Source organism: Pelophylax lessonae (genome assembly GCF_965119305.1).
Source record: "Pelophylax lessonae genome assembly, chromosome: 4".
Taxonomy (NCBI): Eukaryota; Metazoa; Chordata; class Amphibia; order Anura; family Ranidae; genus Pelophylax; species Pelophylax lessonae.
The window spans coordinates 668154943-668182105 of record NC_138771.1 but is presented as its reverse complement, the minus strand read 5'-3'; the positions used below and the strand labels follow the sequence as shown (position 1 = coordinate 668182105).

Sequence of the window (27163 nt, the reverse complement as noted above, 5' to 3'; positions counted from 1 at the left end):
CGGTGTAGGTGGAAGCGGCGGTGGAGGAGGACCAGGGCCGGATTAACAGCATCATGGGCTTGGTGCTGAGGATTTTGAAGGGCCTTAGGGCCGTGCCTTGCCATGCACCCAGAGGAGGAAGGGTGCAGCCATGCATGCCTAATTCAACATGGGATGCTGTCTCTGAAGCCCATAAACACATCCATGCATCGCCAACTGTCCCTCCTTGTCCGGCCTTCACGCTGTGTGGGGAGGTTCTGAGGGTGCTGCCTGGGGAAGCGAGCATAGAAGCCAGACTTCTGTGTTTACAAGTGACAGAAGAGCGGTAACAGTGAATATGGCCAACCCGGGGCCTATATAAAAGGTAGGGGCCTGGAGCTGCAGCTCCAATAGCCCCTACATTAATCTGGCCCTGAGGAGGAGGACGAGGTAGCCAACACTGCTTCTTTTCACAAATTTTAAATGAGGGTACACCCCAAAAGAGTGAGAAAGAGCAAAAATGGAACAATGGGTGGGTAAGGTCGGTATCCATTGCTATTCTGCACAAGGTACGGAAAAGTCCCGTGGGATCCATGCCTGGTTCATTTTAATGAACGTGAGCTTGTCCACATTGTCTCTGGACAGGCGGCTGCGCTTGTCTGTTATAACGCCCCCAGCCGTGCTAAATACCCGTTCAGATAATACACTGGCTGCAGGGCACGCCAGCACCTCCAAGGCGTAAAGGGCAAGCTCAGGCCATGTGCCCAATTTGGAGACCCAGAAGTTGAAGGGGGCAGACCCGTCATTCACTACATGTAGGCGTGTGCACACATACTGCTCCACCATGTTGGTAAAATGCTGCCTCCTGCTAAGACGTTCCATCTGAGCTGCTGGTGCTGCTGTTTGTTGTGGCGTGCTGACAAAGCTTTTCCACATTTCGGCCATGCTAACCCTGCCTTCTGAGGTGCTGGCGGTGCCCTGGTTGCGTTGGCGACCTCCTCCTCCTCTGCCTTGTGCTTCCACTGTGGCCCCGCTGTCAGATGGGAATGCCAGCAGCATGGCGTCTACCAGCGTGCGCTTGTACTCGCGCATCTTGCGATCGCGCTCCAGTGAGTGAATTAAGGACGGTACGTTGTCCTTGTAACGGGGATCCAGCAGCGTGGCCACCCAGTAATCAGCACAAGTTAGAATGTGGGCAACTCGGCGGTCGTTGTGGAGACACTGCAGCATGTAATCGCTCATGTGTGCCAGGCTGCCCAGAGGCGACGAAAGGCTGTCCTCTGTGGGAGGTGTATCGTCCGTGTCCTCTGTATCCCCCCAGCCACGCACCAGTGATGGCCATGAGCTGGCCTGGGTGCCACCCTGCTGTGAACATGGTTCCATCTCCTCCTCCAGCTCCTCCTCCTCCTCATCCTCCTCATCCTCCAGAACTGTGCCCCTGCTGGACAATTGCGTCCCTGGCGTTTGCGTGTGCAGGAACCCACCCTCGGAGCCCCTTGCGAATGACTGCCCTGAAAGCCTTGGAAATGTTACCTCTTCATCCTCCTCCTCCTCCTCATCCTGTGCCACATCCTCTTCCATCATCGCCCGAATTGTTTTTTCAAGGAGGCATAGAAGTGGGATAGTTAAGCTGAGAACGGCGTCATTGCCACTGGCCATGTTGGTGGAGTACTCAAAACAGCGCAACAAGGCACACAGGTCTCGCATGGAGGCCCAGTTATTGGTGGTGAAGTGGTGCTGTTCCGCAGAGCGACTCACGCGTGCGTGCTGCAGCTGAAACTCCACTATGGCCTGCTGCTGCTCGCACAGTCTTTCCAGCATGTGCAAGGTGGAGTTCCACCTTGTGGGCACGTCACATATGAGGCGGTGAGCGGGAAGGCCGAAGTTACGCTGCAGCGCTGCCAGGCGAGCAGCAGCAGGGTGAGAACGCCGAAAGTGCGCACAAACGGCCCGCACTTTCTGCAGCAGCTCTGACATATCGGGGTAGTTTTTAAGGAACCTCTGCACCACCAAATTCAGCACATGCGCCAGGCAAGGGATGTGCGTCAAACCGGCTAGGCCCAGAGCTGCTATGAGATTTCGCCCGTTATCACACACCACCAGGCCGGGCTTGAGGCTCGCTGGCAGCAACCACTCATTTGTCTGCTGTTCCATGCTCCTCCACAACTCCTGCGCGGTGTGTGGTTTGTCCCCCAAACAGGCAAGTTGTAAAACTGCCTGCTGTCGTTTACCCCTGGCCGTGCTGAAGTTGGTGGTGAAGGTGTTACGCTGTCCGGATGAGGAGGCGGTAGAGGATGAGGAAGCGGAGTAGGAGGAGTTAGGAACAGGAGGCAAACTGAAGCGCCCTGCAATCCTCGGTGGTGGAAGGACATGCGCCAAATTGCTATCCGCCTCAGGCCCATCCGCCACTGCATTTACCCAGTGTGCCGTTAGGGAGATATAACGCCCCTGACCGTGCTTACTGGTCCACGTATCCGTAGTTAGGTGGACCTTGGCACAGATGGCGTTGCGCAGTGCACACCTGATTTTTTCCCCCACTTGGTTGTGCAGGGAAGGGATGGCTTGCCTGGAAAAGTAGTGGCGGCTGGGCACGACGTACTGTGGGACAGCCACCGACATAAGGTTTTTAAAACTGTGCGTCTCCACCAGACGGAATGACAGCATTTCAAAGGCCAATAATTTTGAAATGCTGGCATTCAGGGCCAGGGATCGCGGGTGGGTAGGGGGGTACTTCCTCTTCCTCTCAAGTGTTTGGGAGATGGAAAGCTGAACGCTTCCACGGGACATTGTGGAGATGGTTGTTGGTGACCCAGGTGGTGGTGTTGCTGACAGATCGTCTGTTTGCGGGGTGGCAGGTGCCGGTATCACTACAGATGTGGCTGGAGCGGCCGAGACTGCAGCAGAAGAGGAAGCAGGATGAGCCAGAGACGTTTCTTGGTTTTGAAGGTGTGTACTCCACTGCAGCTCGTGCTTTGCACTTAGATGCCTGATCATGCAGGTTGTGCTCAGGTTGAGAAGGTTCATGCCTCGCTTCAAGCTCTGATTGCACAGGGTGCAAACCACTCGTGTCCTGTCATCAGCACATTTTCTAAAGAACTTCCACGCTAGAGAACTCCTTTGAGCTGACTTTGGTGCGCTCGTTCCCTTGCTGCGTTGGGCAGTAGCGGGCGTAGTGTCTAGGGCACGGCCGCTCCGCTTCTGCACCCTGCTCCCTCTTCTGCTGTGCTGGTGGCTCTGTGCGACCACCGCCTCTTCCTCCAAACTACTCAGTTCACCTGCATGACGTTCATTCCATGTGGGGTCGAGGACCTCATCGTCCTCCACATCATCTTCCACCCAGTCTTCACCCCTGCCCTCCTTGTCGGTCTCCACAATGCTGAACGCCGCAGCAGTTGGCACCTGCGTTTCGTCATCATCGGAGACGTGCTGCGATGATCCTTGCATGTACTCATCTTGAGGAATAAGTGGTTGGGCATCGCTGCACTCAATCTCTTCCACTTCTGGGGCAGGGCTAGGTGGATGGCCCTGGGAAACCCTGCTGACAGAGTCCTCAAAAAGAATAAGAGACTGCTGTATGGCTTGGGGCTCAGACTGCTGGCCTGATTTGCAAGGGGGTGAGGTGAAAGACGGTTGGACATTGGCTGCAGGTGCCAACTCTGACCTTTCTGCAGTAGACTGGGTGGGAGACAATGTGAAGGAACTGGAGGCACTGTCAGCAGCAAACCAATCTACTATCGCCTCAACTTGTTCTGGCCTCATCACTTCTAGGGGCGTTTGATGCCCTACCAAATACTGATGCAGGTTCTGTCGCCTACTCACACTTGAGGAAGGTGTTTCACTTGTGCGTGTAGCTGGCACAGATCGACCATGTCCTCTCCTTGCAACAGGAGCTCTACCAGCAGCACCACGACCCAGGCCACGGCCCTTATTTGACGGTCTCCTCATATTTCTGTAATTTAAGATCTTGCCCTAGAAAGGTTTTTATTGAATAGCGGAATAGAAAATATGATCCAAAAAAAGTGTATGTATATCACACGTACACAACCACACTAGGCCCCAATTACTATTGTTTGTACCCCTAAAAGGCTAGATGAGGAGTAGGGGGAGTATGGAACAGGCAGCACCCTCAAACCTTCAGAAGTATGAGATGAACCCCAACAACTTGGAAAGGTGGATCTCTCTCACACTTACCGACACAGACTATCCCGCAATTCAATTGATCCTCAAAGGTTTTTATTGAATAGCGGAATAGGAAATATGATCAAAAAAAGTGTATGTATCTCGCACGTACACAACCACACTAGGCCCCAATTACTATTGTTTGTACCCCTAAAAGGCTAGATGAGGAGTAGGGGGGTATGGAACAGGCAGCACCCTCAAACCTTCAGAAGTATGAGATGAACCCCAACAACTTGGAAAGGTGGATCTCTCTCACACGTACCGACACAGACTATCCCGCAATTCAATTGATCCCCAAAGGTTTTTATTGAATAGCGGAATAGGAAATATGATCAAAAAAAGTGTATGTATCTCACACGTACAGAAACACACTAGGCCCCAATTACTATTGTTTGTACACCTAAAAGGATGGATGAGGAGGAGGAGGAGTATGGAACAGGCAGCACCCTCAAAGCTTCAGAAGTATGAGATGAACCCCAAAAACTTGGAAAGGTGGATCTCACACGTACCGACACAGACTATTCCGCAATTTAATTGATCCCCAAAGGTTTTTATTGAATAGCGGAATAGGAAATATGATCAAAAAATGTGTATGTATCTCACACGTACAGAAACACACTAGGCCCCAATTACTATTGTTTGTACACCTAAAAGGATGGATGAGGAGGAGGAGGAGTATGGAACAGGCAGCACCCTCAAAGCTTCAGAAGTATGAGATGAACCCCAAAAACTTGGAAAGGTGGATCTCACACGTACCGACACAGACTATTCCGCAATTTAATTGATCCCCAAAGGTTTTTATTGAATAGCGGAATAGGAAATATGATCAAAAAATGTGTATGTATCTCACACGTACAGAAGCACACTAGGCCCCAATTACTATTGTTTGTACACCTAAAAGGATGGATGAGGAGGAGGAGGAGTATGGAACAGGCAGCACCCTCAAAGCTTCAGAAGTATGAGATGAACCCCAAAAACTTGGAAAGGTGGATCTCACACGTACCGACACAGACTATCCCGCAATTTAATTGATCCCCAAAGGTTTTTATTGAATAGCGGAATAGGAAATATGATCAAAAAAAGTGTATGTATCTCGCACGTACACAACCACACTAGGCCCCAATTACTATTGTTTGTACCCCTAAAAGGCTAGATGAGGAGTAGGGGGGGTATGGAACAGGCAGCACCCTCAAACCTTCAGAAGTATGAGATGAACCCCAACAACTTGGAAAGGTGGATCTCTCTCACACGTACCGACACAGACTATCCCGCAATTCAATTGATCCTCAAAGGTTTTTATTGAATAGCGGAATAGGAAATATGATCAAAAAAAGTGTATGTATCTCGCACGTACACAACCACACTAGGCCCCAATTACTATTGTTTGTACCCCTAAAAGGCTAGATGAGGAGTAGGGGGAGTATGGAACAGGCAGCACCCTCAAACCTTCAGAAGTATGAGATGAACCCCAACAACTTGGAAAGGTGGATCTCTCTCACACGTACCAACACAGACTATCCCCCAATTTAACTGATCCCCAAAGGTTTTTGATTAAATAGCGGAATAGAAAATATGATCCCAAAAAAGTGTATGTATATCACACGTACACAACCACACTAGGCCCCAATTACTATTGTTTGTACCCCTAAAAGGCTAGGAGTAGGGGGAGTATGGAACAGGCAGCACCCTCAAACCTTCAGAAGTATGAGATGAACCCCAACAACTTGGAAAGGTGGATCTCTCTCACACGTACCAACACAGACTATCCCCCAATTTAACTGATCCCCAGAGGTTTTTGATTAAATAGCGGAATAGAAAATATGATCCCAAAAAAGTGTATGTATATCACACGTACACAACCACACTAGGCCCCAATTACTATTGTTTGTACCCCTAAAAGGCTAGGAGTAGGGGGGAGTATGGAACAGGCAGCACCCTCAAACCTTCAGAAGTATGAGATGAACCCCAACAACTTGGAAAGGTGGATCTCTCTCACACGTACCAACACAGACTATCCCCCAATTTAACTGATCCCCAGAGGTTTTTGATTAAATAGCGGAATAGAAAATATGATCCCAAAAAAGTGTATGTATATCACACGTACACAACCACACTAGGCCCCAATTACTATTGTTTGTACCCCTAAAAGGCTAGGAGTAGGGGGAGTATGGAACAGGCAGCACCCTCAAACCTTCAGAAGTATGAGATGAACCCCAACAACTTGGAAAGGTGGATCTCTCTCACACGTACCAACACAGACTATCCCCCAATTTAACTGATCCCCAGAGGTTTTTGATTAAATAGCGGAATAGAAAATATGATCCCAAAAAAGTGTATGTATATCACACGTACACAACCACACTAGGCCCCAATTACTATTGTTTGTACCCCTAAAAGGCTAGGAGTAGGGGGGAGTATGGAACAGGCAGCACCCTCAAACCTTCAGAAGTATGAGATGAACCCCAACAACTTGGAAAGGTGGATCTCTCTCACACGTACCAACACAGACTATCCCCCAATTTAACTGATCCCCAGAGGTTTTTGATTAAATAGCGGAATAGAAAATATGATCCCAAAAAAGTGTATGTATATCACACGTACACAACCACACTAGGCCCCAATTACTATTGTTTGTACCCCTAAAAGGCTAGGAGTAGGGGGGAGTATGGAACAGGCAGCACCCTCAAACCTTCAGAAGTATGAGATGAACCCCAACAACTTGGAAAGGTGGATCTCTCTCACACGTACCAACACAGACTATCCCCCAATTTAACTGATCCCCAGAGGTTTTTGATTAAATAGCGGAATAGAAAATATGATCCCAAAAAAGTGTATGTATATCACACGTACACAACCACACTAGGCCCCAATTACTATTGTTTGTACCCCTAAAAGGCTAGGAGTAGGGGGGAGTATGGAACAGGCAGCACCCTCAAACCTTCAGAAGTATGAGATGAACCCCAACAACTTGGAAAGGTGGATCTCTCTCACACGTACCAACACAGACTATCCCCCAATTTAACTGATCCCCAAAGGTTTTTGATTAAATAGCGGAATAGAAAATATGATCCCAAAAAAGTGTATGTATATCACACGTACACAACCACACTAGGCCCCAATTACTATTGTTTGTACCCCTAAAAGGCTAGATGAGGAGTAGGGGGAGTATGGAACAGGCAGCACCCTCAAACCTTCAGTATGAGATTGTGTTCACTGTACCCCACAAAGATTGAGTTCACTGCACCCCACAATGATTGTGTTCACTGCACCCCACAAAGATTGTGTTCACTGCACCTCACAAAGATTGTGTTCACTGTACCCCCCAAAGATTGTGTTCACTGCACCCCACAAAGATTCTGTTCACTGTACCCCACAAAGATTGTGTTCACTGCACCCCAAAAAGATTGTGTTCACTGCACCCCAAAAAGGATGTTGTTCACTGCACCCCAAAAAGGATTTTGTTCACTGCACCCCAAAAAGGATGTTGTTCACTCCACCCCAAAAAGATTGTGTTCACTGCACCCCACAAAGATTGTGTTCACTGCACCCCAAAAAGATTGTGTTCACTGCACCCCAAAAATGATTTTGTTCACTGCACCCCAAAAAGGATTTTGTTCACTGCACCCCAAAAAGGATGTTGTTCACTCCACCCCAAAAAGATTGTGTTCACTGCACCCCAAAAAGATTGTGTTCACTGCACCCCACAAAGGATTTTGTTCACTGCACCCCAAAAAGATTGTGTTCACTGCACCCCAAAAAGATTTTGTTCACTGCACCCCAAAAAGATTGTGTTCACTGCAGCCCAAAAAGATTGTGTTCACTGCAGCCCAAAAAGATTGTGTTCACTGCAGCCCAAAAAGATTGTGTTCACTGCAGCCCAAAAAGATTGTGTTCACTGCAGCCCAAAAAGATTGTGTTCACTGCAGCTCACACACAGAAAAATGGATGTGGATCACTGACACCTGCCTATCTCCAATCCCACACCACACAGCAATATCGATTGTAGTTTGTAGAACACAGTTTCCCTAAAATTCAGCAGACTCTGTCCCTAACAGGATTGAGAAGAGATCGTAGATCAGGATTGAGTGCAGATTCACCCCACCCCCCACACAGCAATATCGATTGTAGTTTGTAGAACACAGTTTCCCTAAAATTCAGCAGACTCTGTCCCTAACAGGATTGAGAAGAGATCGTAGATCAGGATTGAGTGCAGATTCACCCCACCCCCCACACAGCAATATCGATTGTAGTTTGTAGAAGACACTGACCCTATATAATTCAGCAGACTCTATCCCTAAAATGCCTACAACTCGCCCTGCCTAAACACTCCGACCTGTCCCTCAATTCTATCCGGACACAAATGGTTTTTTCCTGCCTATCTTTCCCTAATCAGCAGCCAGCACGTTGATGTGTGCTCTGTCCCTGAATCTAAGCAGCATAATGACGCCGCTGCGGCTGCCTCGAACTTATAAAGACTTGGTCACATGCTTCAGACGGCCAATCACAGCTACTGAGACATTTGCAGGCATGGCTGGGATGGCTTAAGGCACACCAGTTAAACGATTGTTGATTGGCTGTTGAAAGCCCGCCATGAAAAGAGCGCCAAAGCATGCAAAACCCGGAAATAAAACGACCGAACACGGATTTTTACCCGAACATACAGTAAAGTGTCCGTGTCCGTGTTCGGGTACAAAAAATCCAATTATTCGGTACGAACACGAATAATACAGTCCGTGTTCGCTCAACACTAGTAGATAGTGCTATTAGCAATGCGTTTATGTTAAAGAAAAGTTAAAAGCCATATTTCTCTATTTACACGAAGGTCAGGTTAATATAACCCAGCCAGCAAAGAGTTCCTCCTTACATCAGAGTCTGCAGGATTCCCCCTTACAATGCAAGGGAATTCTGACATAAAGGGGAATTCTGCAGATCATGCTCTAAAGGGGAATTCTGATATAAGGGGGAGGGGGGGGGGGGGCTCTGGTGACCAGAGACCACCTTATATCAGAATCCCCTGCATTCCCCTTTACATCAGAGCTCCCATTCACATCAGCATCCACAGAGTTCCCCCTTGCACTGTAAGGGGGAATCCTGCAGACTGATGTAAAGGGGAATGCCGGGAACTCTGATGTAGGGGGGACTCTGGTGACCAGAGACTACCTTCCGCAGAGTGAATGCACTTATGAAGGGGGGGGTCCTGATATAAGGGGGAACCTTTATAGGTGGTTCAGGTTTTTAAGGATTAAATTAGATGGTGAGGAGGCATTATTATTATTATTATATAGGATTTATATAGCGTCGACAGTTTACGCAGCGCTTTGCAACTTGAGGGCAGACAGTACAAATACAATACACTTTAATACAGTAGGAATCAGAGGGCCCTGCTCGTTACAGCTAACAATCTAAGAGGGAGGGTCAAGAGATACAAGAGGTAATAACTGTGGGGGATGGGCTGATGGAGAAAATAAAAGTACAGTTGTTAGGTGGTTGCCAGATAGGTTTCTCTGAAGAGATGTATTTTCAGGGATCGTCTGAAAGTAGACAAAGGAGGAGATAGTCGGACGGATGGGGGTAGAGCATTCCAGAGGATGGGAGAAGCTCGGGAGAAGTCCTGGAGGCGAGCATGACAAGTGGTTACAAGGGAGCCAGAGAGCAGGAGGTCCTGGGAGGAACGAAGAGAATGAGTTGGTCGGTATTTTGAGACCAGATTAGTGATGTAGCTGAGCGCCAAGTTATGGATGGCTTTGTAAGTTATGGTTAGTAACTTGAATTTAATTTGTTGGTTGAGTGGCAGCCAATGGAGGGATTGGCAAAGAGGGGTAGCAGACACAGAGCGGTTTGCAAGGTGGATGAGCCTGGCAGCAGGGTTCATGATGGACTGAAGGGGGATAGTCTTTTTAAAGGTAAGCCAATAAGAAGGGAGTTGCAGTAATCGAGACGAGAGATGACCAGGGAGTGGATTAGAAGCTTTGTGGTGTAGTTGGTTAGGAAGGGACGTATCTTGGAAATGTTGTGGAGGTTGAGGCGGCAAGCTTTGGACAGCGACTGGATGTGTGGCTGAAAGGATAGTTCAGAGTCCAGGAATATACCTAGGACCTTGGCATGGGGGGGGGGGGGGGGCGGGTTGATAGTTGTGCCGTTGATGTTGACAAAGAAATCAGGGGAGGAGGACCGTGGGGGGGGGGGGGGATATCATGAGCTCGGTTTTGGATAGGTTGAGTTTGAGGAAGTGATGTGACATCCAGGCTGATACAGTATGTCTGTTAATAAGCTGGTGATGCGTGAGGAGACTGATGGAGTGAGCTGAGGGGTGGAGAGATAGATTTGGGTGTCATCAGCGTAGAGATGATATTGAAAGCCATGGGAGGCAATCAGCTGACCCAGGGAGGAGGTGTAGACTGAGAAAAGGAGTGGTCCAAGGTCAGAACCTTGGGGGACCCCGACAGAGAAAGGAAGAGGAGGTAGTAGAGGTGTAAGTAGCACTGAAGGTGCGTTGGGATCGGTAGGATGAGAACCAGTGAAGAATATGGTCACGGAGGCCAAAGGAGTAGAGTTTTTTGAGCAGGAGAGAGGTCCAGGAGGAGTAGTACTGAATAGTGTCCATTGGTGTTTGCTGTTAGTAGGTCGTTTGTGAGTTTAAGGAGAGCAGTTTCAGTGGAATTTTGAGGGCGAAAACCGGACTGAAGGGGATCAAGAAGATTGTTCTTAGTCAGATGGTTACTCAGTTGGTTCAAGGAGTTTGGAAGAGAAAGGGAGTAAGGAGATGGGGCGTAGATTGTGAAGGTTGGTGGGGTCCAGTGAGGGCTTTTTAAGGATGGGAGTGACTAGCGCATGTTTTAGAGAATTAGGGAAGATGCCAGAAGAGAGGGAGAGGTTGAAGATGTGAGTTAGAGAGCGTAGAATAGAGTCAGAGGGTGAGCATAGCATGTGCGAGGGAGCAGGATCCAGGAGACAGGTGGTTAGATGGGTGTTAGATAAAAGTACAGCAACCTCATTAATACTAGCAGGGTGGAACGAGGGAAGTAATGATTGTATCTGTGGATATGGGTTGTTAAGTGGGTGAGGTTTTTGCACATTGGAGATCTCCTCGCGAATTGTATCGATCTTATTTTTGAAGTGATTGGCGATCTCCTGGGCAGTGAGTGAGTTAGAGGGCGGAGTTGTTGGAGGACAGAGTAGAGAGTTAAAGGTAGAGAAGAGATGACGGGGACTAGAAGGGAATGTTTGGATGAGCGTGATAAAATAGGTTTGTTTAGCAGGAATAGTATTTTAGAAGGGCAGATTTATATTGGTTGAAGTCTTCCAGGGACTTAGTCTTACGCCACAGGTGCTCAAGAGCACGGCTACGTTTTCTGAGACTTCTGGTGTCGTCTGTTTGCCAGGATTGTAGGGTCAGGCCGAATTCTGCGTGTAGTGAGGGGAGCGAGCTTGTCTAGGGAGGATGACAGCGAGCTGTTATAGATGGAAGTGGCTAGGTTGGGGCATGACAGGTGTGATATTTTGTCATATAAATGGTCAGTAGCAGAGTAGAGCATAAAAGGGTTGAGGTGGCTAAGGTTTCTACCGGTAACTGTCAGGCATTTGGAGGAAGAGGAGGTGGAAGGCAGGGAGAGTGCGAAACTAATAAGGTGGTGATCAGAGAGTGGGAGAGGTTCCTTGTCACCTGGAAAACACCCTTTGAAAAGTGATCCATTGTGGTTCACTCTTCAGAGGGCAACACTAGTGTGCCCTAATTTACAGCAATGCCCCTCAGATGTGTCACTCCAAACGTGCTTGGTATTAATCCCAGTTCACATATATATGCAATGCGGAAACCCTGCGAATCCACTGCGGGTTCCCGCATCACATTCAACTCGCAGGCAGTTCACGCTTCCATATGCGAATCACTGGAAGTGTCAATACAAAGTTAACGACACCCACAGATCAGTTCGCATATCACAGTCCAAACTGTCAGTTCCAACATGAATCGGATCACATGGGTGAAGCAAAAAAGGGTCCTGTGCGAGTTGTGTCTGAATGCAATGCGAATTCAGCCTTGCAATATGTATGGCTGAATTTGCATCACACACACACATCGCATGTGATTTACACTGTTATCGCACTGTTATCGCACATATGTGAACAGGCGCTAGGACAGGAATTCAAATGCAGCATTGTTAGCCCCCCCCCCCTCCCCAGTACCTGGTCTGGACGCCGACTTCTACCTGAGGCCTGGGTGCAGGGCTTGTCCTGCAGGTGGTTCCCTCTGGAGCTGGTAGCCCGAAGACCAGCTGATCATTGCTGGTACTTCTGGTCCTCTCCCTTCCTTCTGGGAACCACTGAGCTGGGGAACTGGGGGGGAGCAGGTAGAGCGGGCGGGGACTCCCAAATCCCGTCCATCACTTAGATAATCCCCCACCTGTGCAACTATTTAGAAATAAAATGGCTCCGCGTCCCCTGTGTTCCATGGGAGCGGGAACAGTATGTGGACTATTTTATGAGTTTCGGGTAGGGTAGGCGGATTAATCTGCCGCAGCGTTCCCAGCCTGTCATGGTCTATTCACGTTGAAGAGGCTGGTGACTGGGCTTGAACTGTGTAGGGCGCAGCGGTAGATTAATTCGCCTATCCGAAACTGATAAAATAGTCCACTTACTGTTCTCGCTCCCACCGAACACAGGGGGCCTGGAGAAATTTTTTTTTCTAATTAGCTGCACAGTGGGGGATTGTGGTCCCCTCTTGACAGCGGCCCTGCCTGCAGGACGCGGCTGCCAATGGGAACGGCGTTCCTGCTGTGGAAAAAGTACAGGAACACCGTTCCCATGCGTTCCTGCAGGACTCGAGCCCTGGTCTCATCTGACCACAACACTTTCACCCAGTTCTCCTTTCAATCATTCAGATGTTCATTAGAAAACCTCAGATGGGCTGTACATGTGCTTTCTTCAGCAGGGGGACATTATGGGCGCTGCAGGATTTCAGTCCTTCAGGGCGTAGTGTGTTACCAATTGTTTTCTTGGTGACTATGGTCCCAGCTGTCTTGAAATCATTGACAAGATTCTCCCGTGTAGTTCTGGGCTGATTCCTCACCGTTCCCATGATCACTAAAACTCCACAAGGTGAGATCTTGCATGAAGCCCCAGACCGAGGGAGAGTGACAGTTATTTTGTGTTTCTTCCATTTGTGTATAATCCCACCAACGGTTGTCACCTTCTCACCAAGCTGCTTGGTGATGGTCTTGTAGCCCATTCCAGTCTTGTGTAGGTCTATTATCTTGTCCCTGACATCCTTGGACAGCTCTTTGGTCTTAGCCATGGTGGAGAGATTGGATTTCTATTCATTGATTGATTGCTTCTGTGGACCAGTGTCTTTTATACAGGTAACAAGCTGAGATTAGGAGCACTCCCTTTATGAGAGTGCTCCTAATCTCAGCTTGTTACCTGTATAGAAGACACCTGGGAGCCAGAAATCTTGCTGATTGATAGGGGATCAAATATTTATTTCACTCACTAAAATGCAAATCAATTTATAACTTTTTTAAAATGCGTTTTTCTGGATATTTTTGTTATTTTGTCTCTCACTGTAAAAATAAACCGACCATTAAAATTATAGACTGATCATTTCTTTGTCAGTGGGCAAACATACAAAATCAGCAGGGGGGTCAAATACTTTTTTCCCTCATTGTAGAGCAGAAACCCCAGTATATATATATATATATATATATATTTGTATATATAAAACGGCTGTATGAAATTGTCATGTTGGTTTTACACAAAAATGTCTAATTTTGACCTTTTAATATGCAGAATAAAATGTATTTGGTTTTAGAATAGTGTTCTAGTTTGTCTTCAGCACCTTAAAAATCCCTCCATGTGCCTTTTCAAAAATTGATAATATAAAGTCCTGTTGTAAAATGTAAAAAAAGACTGACCCACATGCTTCCAGAAGCTGTTAGCCCTTTAAGGGATCATAATGCCGGTACATGGGCTTCCTTATCATGTGACCTCTGTGCTTGGCTGTCACAGTGATCATGTGATCAGAAACCTGTCCTATAGCCTTATGATCATCACTGTGTGACTGGGAGATGATGGTAACAGTGCGGGCATAGTGCTGGGGATATGTGAGGACATGCTCCAAGCAGAAAACATTGTTCACATCCCTGCAGTTCTTCCCTGGTAGGTCTCTGTCCTGGTCAGATATAATCTCCGATACAATCTCACTATGTCAACTCCATCACTTTTGATATCTCCTGTTAGGTCTCAACCCTGGTGGGATAAATCTCATACAACTTCACAATCTCAACCTCATTACTGTAGAAGTTCCTGGTAGGCGGCTCTCATGGTGAAGCATGAGATCCTATACAACTTCATTACCCTAACCTCCTTGCTACGCAAGTTTCCTTGTAGGTACCTGTGCTGGTGAGACATAAGGTATTATACGACCTCACTATCCCGAACCCCATTACTCTGCAAGTCTGTCAGGAGTTCTCTGTCCTAGTGAGGTATGAGATCTTATATGGCTTCATTATCCCAACCCCATTACTCTTCCAGTCCCCTGGTAGCTATGACCAGGGGATATCCCTTCCAACCTCACTATCCCAACCCCATTACTCTTCCAGTCCCCTGGTAGCTATGACCAGGTGATATCCCTTACAACCTCACTATCCCAACCCCATTACTCTTCCAGTCCCCTGGTAGCTATGACCAGGGGATATCCCTTACAACCTCACTATCCCAACCCCATTACTCTTCCAGTCCCCTGGTAGCTATGACCAGGGGATATCCCTTACAACCTCACTATCCCAACCCCATTACTCTTCCAGTCCCCTGGTAGCTATGACCAGGGGATATCCCTTCCAACCTCACTATCCCAACCCCATTACTCTTCCAGTCCCCTGGTAGCTATGACCAGGGGATATCCCTTACAACCTCACTATCCCAACCCCATTACTCTTCCAGTCCCCTGGTAGCTATGACCAGGGGATATCCCTTCCAACCTCACTATCCCAACCCCATTACTCTTCCAGTCCCCTGGTAGCTATGACCAGGGGATATCCCTTCCAACCTCACTATCCCAACCCCATTACTCTTCCAGTGCCCTGGTAGCTATGACCAGGGGATATCCCTTCCAACCTCACTATCCCAACCCCATTACTCTTCCAGTGCCCTGGTAGCTATGACCAGGGGATATCCCTTCCAACCTCACTATCCCAACCCCATTACTCTTCCAGTCCCCTGGTAGCTATGACCAGGGGATATCCCTTACAACCTCACTATCCCAACCCCATTACTCTTCCAGTCCCCTGGTAGCTATGGCCAGGGGATATCCCTTACAACCTCACTATCCCAACCCCATTACTCTTCCAGTCCCCTGGTAGCTATGGCCAGGGGATATCCCTTACAACCTCACTATCCCAACCCCATCACTCTGGAAGTCCCCTGGTAGCTATGACCAGGTGATATCCCTCACAACCTCACGATCCCAACCCCATTACTTTGCAAGTCTCCTGGTAGGTCTCTTCCTGGTCAGATATGAGCTCTTATACAATCTTACGATCCCATTCCCATTACTCTGCTCACAGTCTCCTGACAGTTTTCTGTCCTGGTGGTCCTGGGGAAATGTACTATTTCTCTAATTGAGCTCATCTCCAGGCTCTATGTCTTCTAGTTCCCCGCCCTTCCTCCTTGTCTTCACAGTATTCTTTATATTACCACTTGCCTACTAGGCACATGCAGTATTACCCCTTCCTGCCCAGGCCAACTTTCAGCACTGTCACACTTTGAATGACAATTGCGCGGTCATGCAACACTGTACCCAAACTAATTTTTTATAATTTTTTTTCACACAAATAGAGCTTTCTTTAGGTATTTCATCACCACTGGGGTTTTTATTTTTTTGCTAAATAAATTAAAAAAGACTGAAAATTTTGAAAAAAATAAATAAAAATGTCATAGTTTGTTATAAAATTTTGCAAACAGGTAATTTTTCTCCTTCACTGATGTGCACTGATGAGGCTGCACTGATTGGCACTGGTTAGGGGGCCCATATGAGCATTGATGTGCACTGATAGGCTGAACTGATGGGTACTGATGAGGCGGAACTGGTGGGCACTGATGGGGAGGCACTGGTGGTCACTGATGAGGCTGCACTGTTAGGCGGCACGGATGGGCACTGATAGGTGGCGCTGATAGTGACTCATAGGTGGCATTGATAGGCACCACTGATAGGCAGCACTGATGGGCACTGATAGGCGGCACTGATGGGCACTGATAGGAGGCACTAATGGGCACTGATAGGCAGCACTAATGGGCACTGATAGGTGACACTGATAATGAGGCACTGATGGGCACTTATTTGCAGCACTGGTGGGCACTGACTGGCAGCACTGGTGGGCACACATTGACAGCACTGGTGGGCACACATTGGCAGCACTGGTGGGTACTGTTGGGACTACACTTATAATCAATGCCCTGATTATCAATGTACAGTACATGTCCCTTTTAGAGAAGCCAGTTATTGGCTCTCTTCTCTCCTCTCCTCATGCATGTCAGCATGAGGAAAGGAGTGCCGATAACCGACTTCTATTTATATCTGTGATAAGCTGTGGTTGGACACAGCTGATCACGTGGTAAAGGGCTGCTGATTGGCTCTTTACCTCAATCTGTGATCAGCAGTGTCCTCCAGACCTCGTGATCACAGAGTGCACCGTCCATGCCCAGCAGCGGGTGCGGCAGGCACAATCACAGGAGGCCGTCATACGATGGCCTCCCAGAACTCGTTGTCTGTGCTGTAGCTGTCATTCGGCTATAGCGCGGTGGCCAAGTGGTTACATTTCTACCCTACTTTGCTCGAATCCGGAGTCATCCTTGACTTAATTAGTCAGGTGCCAAGTATTCTCCACATTCAGGCCACCTGGAGGAGGGTTCTGCAGTGCTCCCTGCAATAAATCCTTAGGGTAGATTTGCTAAAACTGGTGCACTAACTGAAGAACTAAAGAATTGGGGTGTGCATGCCCACGAACCAAAAACCAATAAGAGAGCAAAATACCTTACTCCAGTGATGGCGAACCTTGGCACTCCAGATGTTTTGGAACTACATTTCCCATGATGCTCATGCACTCTGAAGTGTAGTTGAGCATCATGGGAAATGTAGTTCCAAAACATCTGGAGTGCCAAGGTTCGCTATCACAATCATAATAATATACAGTATAATGGGGATCAAACATGTGTTGTGTTATGTGCAGAATCTTCTGCAGCTGTGCATGGTAGCCAATCGGTTTCTAACTTCAGATTGTTCAGTTAAGCTTTGGCAATAAAACCTGGAAGCAGATTGGTTTCCTTGTGTTCTTAGGCTGTGCTGCAGAGCTATGTTTTCCATGACCCTTCAGACCACACAAAGCATGTGTGGTGGGCTATGGCAAACTTGTTGGCTTGGTGCGTGGTACCCTGAGCAGTGACTTCCAAGCTTTGTACTCTTCCATTGTTACTAGATTGTAAGCTGCAAAAAAATAAGGAATAGGATATGGGTGGTGGGTGGAGATGGGCTTGGTGGGCAAAAGATTGCTTAATGTTAATAGCTGAAGAAACTCTGGCATGATTACAGCAGAGCTAATGGGGCTAAACCTATTGGGTGGTTTTTATGGGCAGGTCTCTGTTCCAATAGACAGGAAATGTGGGGCTGAGAGTCTCTGATGGCTGACTTTCTACAAAAATTACAGAACAAGATAGAAGATTTTTACTAGACATACTCCTCTAATATGAAAAACAATTTTTCCCTGGAGTTCTATAATGGCCCTCATGGAAAGAAGATACTGTCAGTTTTCAGAGTCTGAACATTTGAGAAAGTCCAACAACATTTCTAAATGATTATCTTTGTCTTTTTTCTGTTATTATCACTAATGGAAAAGAGAACTTGGAGGTTTTCTTACATTTCTCTTGCATGGAGATCTGGTTCATCTAAAAGACAAGAGAAGAGTTACTATTCCATTCTTCTAGAGGTCAACCAACGACAGGACACAAAGACGGAAGATGATGAAAGGAACAAAGAAATGAGAAAACATAGAGATGATATTAGATAATCAGAATAAGAAGTTGAGTAGAACATACTGGAGATACAGGTAACAGGTCAAACCATGGATGAGGTGGAAGTGTCCCTGGAAGATGGTGACAAAACTGGTGGATGAGGGAAGGTATAATTCCATGAGAATGCTGTCATACACATCTTGACACTCCATAGAAAGAAATGTTTATTCCAGTCAGACTAGCATCACCTTTGTAGTCCGGGCTCAGAATGTTCCTCTGCCCAGTTGGTTCCATCCCAGGAAGCCTCATTAAAGTGAGCAGGAACATCTTCCAGAACTCTTTATCAAGCCCTGCCTTCAACAGACTAGGAAAGAGACAAGCTCCATCTTGGATCATATGTGGTGGAGGTTTCTGCTGCTTGTCTAACTATAGGCAATGGATTTATGTTGGCACTTTGTTTGCTAACTTGAAGTAAGGACCTTTTGTTTGGCCTTCATGAAGAAGCATTTTTTTCTGTTTCCCAGTGTGCCAAAATAAACACAAGGTTATTTAAAGTCTATGTAAAGCCAATTTTTTTTTTTTTGGTATGGAAGTCTTGAAATCCTGGTCAGTTTTGTATTGCTGTCTACTGGAGTCCTACTGGAGAGCTTCACCCTGTCTTCTTGTCCTGGTGACCACGGCTGAATTTACACCTCTGCATTTCTGCCTGATGCTTTTTCTATTAAAATAAAAATGCACCTTAACGCATGCTTTAGGAAGTACGTTGACACATCATGATACCTATATATGGACCATATGGAAGCACTGATATGTGTTGTGATGTGTGTGAACATCAACTACAAGATGCAATGCAGCAAACACAACAGCGCACAATAACATGTGTCAATAAGCATTTTGATAAATTTGCATTGGTTTTAATAAATAAAATACATCAGGAGGTAATGCATGTAAGTCCATCACAGGAAAATCCAACGTTTTAGAGTTGTCATAGGAACAGGCGGTAAGGGTAAATATTTCAAAGGGGACACATAGGGGTGAAATATCCTCTAACTTCCTCATATGCCTTTGAGAAAGGAAGTAAAAAAAAAAAAAAAAAGACCGGCATCTTAACAACCCTACCCTATCCAAAACGAATAAAATGTCTGGCTATAACTTCCGGTTCCGGCGCCTGATGAGGTGAGCGGCTACAACGGTGGCTCCGGACTAGCCTGCATACAAGAGCCTTCCTGCAGCTCTCCCGCGGTGACCCCCGAAATCAGCTCCGGTGACCGCCCCCCGTGCCGCGACAATGGACCAGTATGTAATTCACAGGGCACTGGGGAAACCCGCCCAGACTCCGAGCCTCCCGCCGTTCAGCCAATATGGCCGCGCCTGTACTGTCACAGGTGGGACACGCGGCTCCTCTCCAGCAGAGAGCAGGGATCCCTATCTCCCCCACAGAAGAAGAAGATCAATACGCCTGCATTGCCCAAGCAGTAGCCGCCTTACTTTCACCCACCATAAAATTAGCTGCGGATCCAGCGGTCTCTGCGGTCATAATGCAACTACGCAGGGAGATGGGGGAGTAGGCAAAACGTCTCTCTCACCTGGAACACAGACTGTCAGAGGTCAAGGATGAAATCCAATCAAACCTTGCCAATGATCAAAAAACTACACAGATCCAGCACTTTATACTCGATAAGTTAGAGGACTTAGAAAACTGATTCCGCAGGAATAACCTGCACATAATTGGTGTCCCAGAATCGGTCACAGTAGCCTCTCTACCGGATCTCTGTTCTAATCGCATACCTCAGACCTTAGGGCTGACAGCACCATGCACAGTAGAAAGAGCTGGGTCCACCTTCCAATGATCGGCGCACGCCGCGCCCTGTTATCGTGAGCTACCTGAATTATGCTGACCGGGTCGCCATTTTAAAATCTTCCAAAAATACCTTCTTTTCGCAGACTATTCGCAAGAAGCAGAAAGGTGACATAAGGCTTTCCAACCCGCCTGCTCTGCCCTATTCCACAATGGGATAAAGTTCACTTTGGCCTATCCAGCCGTCTTGCGATTTACAACCGCCGTGCGCGAGGCTAAAGCCTTTTCGCATCCCCACGAAGCCATCAACTATCTCCAAGCACACATGCAGATATCTATGGAAACCCAGCCATCTTTGTCTCCTATTTCTTCCCCTGGAAATAGGGATCTACGCAGCCCTAGGAAGGACTCGCCAAAACGGGCACGTTATGCATCTAAACCTCGCAGTAGCAGTCCTCGCTGAACTCTCATCTGCAGACCTCATGCTCCATGTCTTCCTCCTCCATACAACCTGCTGAATAGGTTGCTGTGTCACAATATTCTCTCAAAGCCTGGCCTCTAGAGCTCTTTTATGTTAATGTTATTGTTTCAGGTTTGTTATGCCACAAGATCCTCATTGCTAGCTCCAGGGTTAGAGATGATAACTGTTGTTGATATATTTTTGTCATTCTCTGCTCCTTCCCCTCACAGCCTTGCTGGAGTGCTCTTGTTTGGCTTCTTAGAGGCACCTCTTCGGAGGTGTTTCCAACTCACTGATCCATACCTCATGATGACAAAACATCTTCTATGGTGAACAAAATCATCCCGGAGGTCCACGGTCACCCGAGTGAGGAAGCTGACCTCGCTCGCTATCCGGTAACGCCGCGTTAGGGAAATGGGCCTCATCAGGAAAAAAAGAGAAGTCCCAGACTTCATTGGTATGTGCTATTTGTTTTTTTTATAGTGGTGTATGTTTTAGTTTATTGTTTTGAGACCAGGATTACCCTCTTCCACCCAATTCGCTGTGAGGCATGCGATTACACTTCTCAAATTATCTACTTGTTGCTATTAATAATGCTCTATTACCTATACACTCCCTCATATCGGTCATTGACTATTGCAAGATCCCTTCTCCTTCACCCCCCCCCCCCCTTGATATTAAACTAATTTCATGGAATGTCAAGGGTTTGCGGTCCCCCCCATAAGAGGATGGCTGTATTGCGCCACTTAAAAAGACTTAAGGCCAACATTGCTCTTCTGCTAGAATCACACCTTACATTCTGCGATTTCCATCGGATGAAGAAACTTTGGGTGGGCCAGGTCTTCGACTCTGACTCACCCAAACATAAGGCTGGTGTTATGATTCTCATCAATAAAAATCTTCCCTGTGAAATTTTAACTGCCATGCCAGACACGGAGGGACATCTCCTGATCCTCACAATTAAAATTCATGACTCTGTATATGCCATTGCTAATATCTACGCTCCTAACTCCCCCACAAAAGCCTACTTTCATTTACTTACCTCTCAACTTGCCCCCTATATACACCTCTCTCTCCTAGCTGGAGGAGATTTCAATTCTATCATGCACCCCCTAGAGGACAAATCCAGGGATAGAACCTTTCACACCCCTTCTAGCACCCCAACTTCCTTCCTGCCAGACTTTGTGCACTCCCTAGAGCTCACGGACGCATGGCGTCTTTCAAACCCACTCCTTTTTCTCTTCTCCCCACAATAGCCTATCCTGAATTGGTCTAATGGATGCTTCCCCAGTGACCCAGGAAACCATGAGGAACTGTGTTCCTCTTGACTTCCCCTCCAGCTGCGGTGTCGATGCAGAGGAGCACTACCTGTAGTGGAGAAAGTGGGCTGCACCTGCATACATGTGTAATGGTGATACTGATAATGAGGGGCTACCCTACATCCCAAAGAGCATATGATAATAAAAATGTAACACACCAGCATAAGTGTCCTTAAAGGAACTTGAAGTACAGCTCCAAGCAAGAGGAGAAACTCTCTCCCCCTGGTCCTCAAATTTGGGGGTGTTGGAAAAATCCCAACTATCTCATTCAGTGGTAAACAGTATTGTGAAATATCCAGGACACTGCTCTCCTCACCTGACTCTTGTAGATGAGATGCTAGGCAGCCTCAGCCAGCGCTACTTCACTAACCACACCCATCTGGCGCATTTCGTCTCAGCCACCAGGGTTTAGTCATAGAGGGTTCTATGGAGGCTCCCAACTTACAGAACTTAAAGGATCTGCTACTGACAGCTTGATGCCTGATACCACAGCATATCTTCAGAGGTCCAGTGGAGTCTATGCTGCAACAGGTCAGGGCCTTTTTGCCAGCAGAAGGGGGACTTATTCCATATTAGATGGGTGATCATAATGTTATGGTGGATCAGTGTGTATAAGTATTGTGTTTTTATTTTGTTACTTATGCGTTGCATTTATACAGAATGGATATGTAGCATAAAAGGAGCATACACCTAATAATGGAAGATCATACACATAACAAGGAATGATCTCACCTGCAGCAGCCTTTGGAATCCTGGAGGGACACCCTTAACCAGTGCACTTTCTCCACTGTATGATGAGATTGGGTAGGTCGCAGGAGGGGTGGTGGCTGTGATGGCATTGTAATCAGGGGGAGGATCCTGGTAGGAATTATTCTGCATTGTAATAGTTTCTGAAACAAAAACATTTTGACATTATAGTGACATTGAAACCTTGAATGATGAAAACGAAGAAGACTATCTTCCTCACAACCTATGAAACTCGGGGAAAAGAGGGACTAACCAATACACATATCACATAATACACAGGGTATATGACCCTGGGCAGCTATAAAATGGGAAATACACATATGTGAAGGCACCAAGGACTGGGCAATGATGTCTATGACAAAGGAGGACCAAGGGCTGGGCAGCACTGGACACCAAGGACTGGGCAATGATGTCTATGACAAAGGAGGACCAAGGGCTGGGCAGCACACATGTCTGTGGACACCATGGACTTGACATTGTCTATTAACCTGGACAATCATTGACTGGACAATACACAAATGTGAAGGCACTAAGGACTGGCAACATCTTTGTAAATGTAGGGCCATACTCATATCTTTGTATATTAAGGACTGGGCAACACCCATTAACCCCAATCATAATTGACTGAGCAATACCCATATATGGGGACACTAGGAACTGGAAAATACATAGTTCCAGTGCTACCAGGGACTCCGTAATGTATAGTCCTGGGTAATCTTTCATTAATATAAAGGCTGGACTACCAGAGACTGTTCAATGGTATCTATCTTATGCACCAAAACCTGCACATGTCAGTGGACTATACCATGATTGAACCTGTTGTGGACACCAGATATATTATTTACACCGAAAAAATGATTGGACCTACATAGGGCGTATGCTGAATGCCCTGGCCTTCTGAAACTCTGCTAACCCCTACCCCTCCTCACAGCTAGAAGCTGCTATGTAAATATAGAAGCTGTAGATCATGGTTCTTTCCTAAATAGAATGTCTGACAGTGTTTATAAACATTATTCAGGTGGCAATGGAAAGATACAAAGTAACATTGTTTATAAGCATTGATCAGACGGGAGATAGAGGGATACAAAGTAACATTGTCTATAAACATTGATCAGACGGGAGATAGAGAGATACAAAGTAACATTGTTTATAAACATTGATCAGACAGGAGATAGAGAGATACAAAGTAACATTGTTTATAAACATTGGTCAGACAGGAGATAGAGAGATACAAAGTAACATTGTTTATAAACATTGATCAGACAGGAGATAGAGAGATACAAAGTAACATTGTTTATAAACATTGATCAGACAGGAGATAGAGAGATACAAAGTAACATTGTTTATAAACATTGGTCAGACAGGAGATAGAGAGATACAAAGTAACATTGTTTATAAACATTGATCAGACGGGAGATAGAGAGATACAAAGTAACATTGTTTATAAACATTGTTCAGGTGGCAATAGAGAGATACAAGGGGAGATTTACTAAAACTGGACTACTCAGAATCTGGTGCAGCTGTGCGTGGTAGCCAATCAGCTTCTTACGTCAGCTTGTTCAATTAAGCTTTGAATATAAAATCTGGAAGCTGAGTGGTTTCTATGCACAGCTGCACCAGATATGCATGCAGTTTTAGTAAATCTCCCTCACAAAGTAACATTGTTTATAAACATTGATCAGACCGGAGATAGAGAGATACAAAGTAACATTGTTTATAAACATTGATCAGACGGGAGATAGAGAGATACAAAGTAACATTGTTTATAAACATTGATCAGACGGGAGATAGAGAGATACAAAGTAACATTGTTTATAAACATTGATCAGACGGGAGATAGAAAGATACAAAGTAACATTGTTTATAAACATTGATCAGACAGGAGATTGAGAGATACAAAGTAACATTGTTTATAAACATTGATCAGACAGGGGATAGAGAGATACAAAGTAACATTGTTTATAAACATTGATCAGACAGGGGATAGAGAGATACAAAGTAACATTGTTTATAAACATTGATCAGACAGGAGATAGAGAGATACAAAGTAACATTGTTTATAAACATTGATCAGACAGGGGATAGAGAGATACAAAGTAACATTGTTTATAAACATTGATCAGACAGGAGATAGAGAGATACAAAGTAACATTGTTTATAATTAATTAAAGTGAAATTATATTCCCACTAGCCGCGCATTAAGCCAAAACAAAATATAAATGAATCCGCGTCATACTCATATAACTATGTATAAATGAATAAAAGTCCAAAAACGTGCACTGCAATAAATCAATTCATTAGTGCCAAAACGTCCACAGAGTAATCAGGGAATGAAGTGATCTTTGGTGTTAGAGTCCCGTGCTGAGTAATGGGGTCACCGCAAAATCCACCACTGTTGTGAATCCACACCCTTCAGCTAAGCAACTCACCCCATAATAATGCCCACCATCTTCATGGTTAGGGCCCAATGCACATAATAAATCAATGTAGCAAAATCAAGGAATCCTCCTCAGACTGCTCCTGCGTGTCACCTCTTCCTCTCTCAGATGTATATGTAAGGAGAAAAATCACTAGTGCAATACACTTTGACCTTTTATTAATTGGTATATATTACTAATAATAATATAATATAATAATAATAATAATAATAATAATAATAATAATAATAATATATTGGTGCATATAGTTACCTAGAGGGTCCGATGTATTCCTTCAGTCCTTACCACCTCCACGATGGATCTCCGGAAAGTACCTCCGCTCACCTGATCACTATCTTCCACTATGCCGTTTAGCCGCGCCCTTACAGGCGGAGGTACTTTCTGAAGGTCCGTTGCGCCATCGTGGAGGTGGTAAGGACTGAAGGAATACCTCGGACCTTCTAGATAACTATATGCACCAATTCTATTTTATCCTATGTGAGTGCAATCATATTGGGCTTGTAGATTTCTTTTTTACAGTAATACGTTTTTTTTTAAACTGATCGAAGTAGAAAAATGTACTTTTTGTTTGCAAAACAATATCAACAAAAGAAATCATTGTATCCTCCCCCCCTCCCCCCCTTCATGGCAAAAAAAAAAAAAAACAATCCATGTTTTACTATGTAATATGAAGTATTGACAAATGTATTGCTGATATAAACCCGCCCATAGTTAGCAGACTTCTAAGAATTGCTCTCATCCATGCGGGGTGGACTGGGTGAACTGGTTAGACATACAATGCTTGAGATGCTTTTGTGAAACTTTTGTATACAACAATTATATTTACAGAGAACAAATGTGCTGCTGATTTATATTATTGTTCAGATGTAAGCCTCTGGTAGGTGAATTATGGGTAGTGCCCGGGGCAAGTCTCTGGCGGGTGTTATATGGGTGGTACCCAGGGTAAGTCTCTGGTGGGTGCATTATGGATGGTGCCCAGGGTAAGTCTCTGGTAGGTGCATTATGGATGGTGCCCAGGGTAAGTCTCTGGTAGGTGCATTATGGATGGTGCCCGGGGTAAGTCTCTGGTAGGTGAATTATGGGTGGTGCCCGGGGTAAGCCTCTGGTAGGTGCATTATGGGTGGTGCCTTGGGCAAGCCTCTGGTAGGTGCATTATGGGTGGTGCCCGGGGTAACCCTCTGGTGGGTGCATTATGGGTGGTGCCCGGAGTAATCCTCTGGTAGGTGCATTATGGGTGGTGCCTGGGGTAAGCCTCTGGTGGGTGCATTATGGGTGGTGCCCGGGGTAAGCCCCTGGTGAGTCCATTATGCGTGGTGCCTGGCGTAAGTCTCTGGAAAGTGCATTATGGGTGGTGCCTGGGGTAAGCCTCTGGTGGGTGCATTATGGGTGGTGCCCAGGGTAAGCTCCTGGTGAGTCCATTATAGGTGGTGCACGGGGTAAGCCTTTGGTTGGTGCATTATGGGTGGTACCCGGGGTAAGCCTCTGGTTGGTGCATTATGGTTGGTGCCCGAAGTAATCCTCTGGTAGGTGCATTATGGGTGGTGCCTGGGGTAAGCCTCTGGTGGGTGCATTATGGGTGGTGCCCGGGGTAAGCCCCTGGTGAGTCCATTATGGGTGGTGCCTGGCGTAAGTCTCTGGAAAGTGCATTATGGGTGGTGCCTGGGGTAAGCCTCTGGTGGGTGCATTATGGGTGGTGCCCAGGGTAAGCTCCTGGTGAGTCCATTATAGGTGGTGCACGGGGTAAGCCTTTGGTTGGTGCATTATGGGTGGTACCCGGGGTAAGCCTCTGGTTGGTGCATTATGGTTGGTGCCTGGGGTAAGCCTCTGGTGGGTGCATTATGGGTGGTGCCCGGAGTAATCCTCTGGTAGGTGCATTATGGGTGGTGCCTGGGGTAAGCCTCTGGTGGGTGCATTATGGGTGGTGCCCGGGGTAAGCCCCTGGTGAGTCCATTATGGGTGGTGCCTGGCGTAAGTCTCTGGAAAGTGCATTATGGGTGGTGCCTGGGGTAAGCCTCTGGTGGGTGCATTATGGGTGGTGCCCAGGGTAAGCTCCTGGTGAGTCCATTATAGGTGGTGCACGGGGTAAGCCTTTGGTTGGTGCATTATGGGTGGTACCCGGGGTAAGCCTCTGGTTGGTGCATTATGGTTGGTGCCTGGGGTAAGCCTCTGGTGGGTGCATTATGGGTGGTGCCCGGGGTAAGCCCATGGTGAGTCCATTATGGGTGGTGCCTGGGGTAAGTCTCTGAAAAGTGCATTATGGGTGGTGCCT

General features: G+C 46.6%; 2 protein-coding genes across 2 annotated transcripts in view; both read right to left on the bottom strand.

Annotated features, from left to right (window-relative positions):
• Positions 1-22623, bottom strand: part of LOC309554239 (phospholipid scramblase 1-like) — a 35752-nt gene extending 13129 nt beyond the window's left edge. Inside the window, exons 1-2 of the mRNA XM_082255876.1 lie at positions 22442-22623; positions 18039-18066 (exon numbers count right to left, since the gene is read on the bottom strand). Coding sequence (XP_082112002.1) covers positions 18039-18066; positions 22442-22588 — 175 coding nt within the window. The 5' untranslated portion in view covers positions 22589-22623. The remainder of the gene's footprint in view (positions 1-18038; positions 18067-22441) is intronic.
• Positions 1-27163, bottom strand: part of LOC309554234 (phospholipid scramblase 1-like) — a 241264-nt gene that overhangs the window by 148890 nt on the left and 65211 nt on the right. The window lies entirely within an intron of this gene.